This window comes from Raphanus sativus, chromosome 9 (genome assembly GCF_000801105.2).
Source record: "Raphanus sativus cultivar WK10039 chromosome 9, ASM80110v3, whole genome shotgun sequence".
NCBI classification, from domain to species: Eukaryota; Viridiplantae; Streptophyta; class Magnoliopsida; order Brassicales; family Brassicaceae; genus Raphanus; species Raphanus sativus.
In genome coordinates, this window is record NC_079519.1 from 26,795,793 (window position 1) to 26,800,598 (window position 4,806).

Sequence of the window (4,806 nt, forward strand, 5' to 3'; positions counted from 1 at the left end):
TTGTGAACTTATATTTTCCCATTTAGAGCATCTCCAATCCTCTCCTATTTTTACCTCTATAATAGTATTTATAGGCAAAATCACTCCAATATACCTCTATCTATATCAAAAATAGAGATTGCTATTTTCTTCTCTATTTATAGAGGAATAAATAATATTTCTCTATATTTTGCTCTATATTTGGAGATCTCGATTTTAGAAAAATACATTGGAGTAAAACACATCTCTATTATAGAGTTTTTCTATTTTTTTTTTTTTGTAAAAAGGCCTTCTTATAATAAAATGCAGAAAGGAAATAAAATACATAAAAGCCATAGGCTTAAGTCTGGTTTTTAGAGCTAGACCCAGTACTAACCTTTTAGAAAACACATATTTAGGAACTAAAGCCCAATTGGTAGAAACTCAGTGAGACCCATCGATGATAGAGGCGGAGAAACTGAGAAGTCAGACAGAAGCTTGGAGAGAAAGTGATCGGTGGAGTGTCATGATCGAAGGAACCAAAGCTGAGACATCGCTGACGATGCCCTCGGGTTTGCATGTCTGATGCTCTGCAATCGGTTCCTTACCTGCTTGTCGATCAGTGAGAAGAGAACATCCGGCGGTCTGAAGGTTTGTTGATGAAGCCTTTTATTGCGCTCAGACCAAATCCAGTAGATAGTGGCTTGAGTAGCGATCAGTGTCAGACGTCTACAGTCACGGTTAACCTGCAAGGCTTGTAGTTGAGTTACGATACTGTCCCACGAAGTTGATGAGTGGAAACCGCAGCGATCCATGATCTGTCTCCAAATAGTGGCGCTGTAAACACAGTCAAAGAAAAGGTGATTTCGATTCTCATGGCTAGAGTTACAGAGAAGGCAGAGAGGGGTGACATTCATTCCCCATCTGATTAATCTGTCTTTTGTAGGGCACCGATCCAGTAACACCAACCAAGTGAGGAAGCTATGACGAGGAATCCCGTAGGAAACCCAAACGATCTTAGCCCACGGGACAGTTTGTAGAGGACCTTTGAGATAAGTGTAAACTTCACCCGTTTTATATCTCTGTCTCAGTTTGCCGTCTATAATCCATTCGTAGTAATCTGCCTCTTCCGCTAGCGTGACTGTAGTCAAGTGAACCTGAAGAGCTAATTGATTCTCTGTTCTTGCAGGTGGGAGGGACCAGTGACCATTTGAGAATAGAGAAGCCACTGTTGCTGACTTCGGTATACCCAGGCGAGAAGAGCTTGCATTTAGAATAGTGTACAGTTGTCCCATAGGTGACCAGTTATCAAACCAAAAACGGGTTGTCTCTCCATTCCCCAAGTGACGATGCAGCAAAGGGTAAACTAGATCCCTCACTTTAATCATCTTATTAACTAACCAGGAGTAGTTTGTGCTCGTCTTGACTGTCCAGTAATTGGAAATATCGCCTCTTAAGATGACCTCTTTGAACCAACAGACCCAAACGGATTTAGGACGGAAGAAGAGCATCCACACAAGTTTTAGCAAGCAAGCGAGGTTCCATTTGTGGAGATCCTTAACTCCTAGCCCCCCTTGTTCCTTAGTAAGTGTTACCGTCTCCCAGCTCACTCGCGCAGTGTGATAACCAACCATGAACGATGTCGTGCAGATACATGCTCTGAGAAGCCGGATGAAGGGAGCAGGAAGCTCCAAACTTTCCAATGCTGCAAAAAGGAAGTCCCACGAAAGAGTGTCGAAGGCCTTTGCTATATCCACCTTTATGGTAATCCTCTTGCTCCCTCTGTTCTTGTGGTAGCCATTAACTAGCTCACTTGCTAACACCGTGTTCTCTACAAGCAATCTCCCTTCCACAAAAGCAGTCTGATTAGGCAAGATTAGGTCCTGAAGTATAGGCTTTAGGCGTCTCACTAAGAGTCTTGAAACTAATTTGTAAAGCGTATTTAGACATGAGATAGGGCGGTAGTCTGATATCTTAGAGGCACCCGTGAACTTTGGAACCAATGACAATATTGTTGAGTTGGTTGTTTTGGGCAGGAAACCTGAGTTGAAGAATGTCTGAATCGAGGCAATGCACTCTTCTCCCAGCAGTGACCAAGAAGCTTTAAAGAACCCCGAGGTGAGTCCATCCGGCCCAGGAGCTTTGTTAGGATTGAGAGAAAACATAAGCTTGGTTATTTCCTCTGCTGTTGGCATTAAAAGTATAGAGCTCCTTTGTTGTTGAGTACAGGTGATTGCTGTAAGGCTATGAAACCAAGCAGTCGGGGAGTACCAAAGCACTTGGAGAGTTACAGGACCAAGTACAGCCTGGAAGTGTGAGATTGCATGAGCACTCATCGCCAAGGGATCAGTGATCACAACACCTGAAGAGAGGAGGAACGAGCGAATTGCGTTGAAACTGGCTCTGACTTGACAAACCCGGTGGAAGTAAGTAGTATTAAAGTCTCCTTCCCTCAGCCACGTTATTCTCGACTTTTGCATAAAGTAACATTCCTCTATCTGTCGCAGAAACTGCCATTGCATATTCTGATCACGTTTTGCTGCAAATGTTTCTGGAGTGGGATCAGTAAGGGCATGTACCTGCACAAGTTGTAGCAAACGGTAAGACTCAATCACTCTCTGTTGGATATTTGAGAAATTTTCTTTATTAAGATTTCTAAGACTCCTTTTTATGTTTTTTAGCTTCCAACACAGCGACGCAAGGTCAGAGGAAGTGCTTCCGGCGTGCAACCAAGCTTCAGTAACAACCTTTAGAAAGCTCGGGTGTTTGGTCAAGTGGATAAAGAAACGGAAGGGAGGGGTACCGGCTTGGGGGAGTTGGAAGGCTAGGTCAGTTAGGCAAGGTGTATGATCAGAGGGTGCAGGAGGAAGGAAAGTCGCAGTGGCATTGGGAAAGGCAGTAAGACACTCGATGTTGATTAAGCATCGATCCAGCTTTTTTGCTACATGTGTAACATCTCGTTTGTTTGTCCATGTATGCACAGGACCATAGTAGCGAAGATCAAACACTCCTAGCTGAAGTAGACAGTCACGAAATTGAAACATAGGAGAAGCATGTCTACTGTGAGAGAAGCTGGAGTGTTCATGAGAGTGTAGGATCTGATTAAAGTCGCCTCCTATCATCCAGGGTCTAGAATCCAACCCATGAGTGGAGTTCAAATTCAACAACTCAACCAAGAGGTCAGTTCTTTCCTCCATGATGTTTGATGCATAGATAGCAGAATAGATGATAGGTGCACAATTAGGCAATCGTAGTTCACAAGTGATCATTTGTCGCGACTGAGAGATCATAGTGACTTTAGCCGGATCCTTCCAAATTAGCACAATTCTGCCATCCTCATCAGATAGGTGATTAGATAGATAGTGCCAGTCTCTACAGAGTGTAGACATCAAGCGGGGTAGAGATAGTTCCTTTATATGTGTTTCTAATAGAGCACCAAAAATAGGTCTATGGCTATAGAGCCAATCCGAAAAGTCCGATGTTTATCCGATTCGTTTAAACCACGAAGGTTCCAAAAAAGAGTTTTGCACTCATTAGGAAGAAAAAAGGGGTTCTCCAGGGACCTGGAGGGGTTCAGAAATAGAAAGTAAAGGTAAAAAGGGTTTTTTGTGGAAGAGTTTATAAAAGGGGCGGTTTTTAGGTAGTTCAAAGTGCCAACCTCTGGAAAAGGAAGAGAAAGTGAAGGCTTAGAGGATTGGTAGGAAATTTTTGGTGGTTCGGGAGGGGAGAAAGTTGGAGAAGAACGGGTTCTTTTAAGTGATGGTTTGTGTGGCTTGTCAGAAAGACTTTCAGTGGCAGTAAAGGGATGTTTTAGAGCTGAGGGAGGGATGAAAGAGGGCGTTTTAAACGCAGTAGGGCTAGTGGGGAGGGAAGAAGATTGGGCCATAGTCTTTTCAGGAGTTTTAGGAGGAAATGTTTTCTTCGGTACATACTGCTTTCCAGTTGTAGATTTTTCTGATTGCTTTTTCGGATTCACTGAAGCTTTTTGTTTTTGTTTCTCCACAGGAACTTTTGCCGTTGGCGGTGGATCTTTCGGTGGCGTGTAGAGCAAGCAGTTATGAATGACATGACCAAGCTCATGACAATGAGAGCATTTGGGAGGCAGCCATGGATAATCTACTTGGACCTCTACCACCTCACCGCTTTGTCTTTCAAACTCAACCACAGACGGCAACGGCTTGGTAAGATCCACTTCTACTTTAACATGAGACAAGGTCAGACTCACTAGATTGAGCGTGAAGTCATCGGTCTCTTTAGGATCACCTATCAAACCAGCAACCAATCCGAGACCTTTGTTGTAACGCAGGTCCAAGGGAACACCAGTGAGGTGAGCCCAAATTTTGATGGAGCTGAGAGGAGGTGTAGCCGAGGAGTGAATCGAAGTCCATTGAGCGGTATGAAACATCGAATCTCCCACGTACCAGATATTTTTATCCAAAATTTTTTATCTAAGAAATTCACTAGGAATCCTGACAAGAACAGAGCGCTGCAGGGGATTGTTATGCATCTCAAGCCTCCTTCCTTTACCCCACATGTGGCTGAGAACGCTCTGGATGTGCTTGAACGGAGGAGGGCGACCATTAAAATAGCATACAATGAAGTCTTTGTGAAGTTCGGCGCCTTTTTCAAATACAGCATCTGGGATAAGCACACGAGGACGACATGTTTCAGAAATCATTACAGGAGCCTCTCTTTGAAGGGATTTATCACCTCTCAAACGAAGAGTCTCAACTAGCGTAAGTGGTGCGCTCTGTAAGGGTGGTGTAGTAGATGGAGAAGTCTGGGGGATTTGGACAGTGGGGGTTGAGGATTAGTAGGAATAGTGACGGGGTTAGGGGTTTGAGGGTT

General features: G+C 43.9%; 1 protein-coding gene across 1 annotated transcript; it reads right to left on the minus strand.

Annotated features, from left to right (window-relative positions):
- Positions 1-482: 482 nt before the first annotated feature.
- LOC108825194 (uncharacterized) lies at positions 483-4,363 on the minus strand. Its single transcript, XM_056994939.1, has 2 exons — positions 3,522-4,363; positions 483-3,330 (listed from the first exon to the last, which is right to left on the minus strand). Exons 1-2 carry the CDS (start codon positions 4,361-4,363, stop codon positions 483-485), a joined length of 3,690 nt encoding a protein of 1,229 aa, XP_056850919.1.
- Between the last annotated feature and the right edge of the window lie 443 nt (positions 4,364-4,806).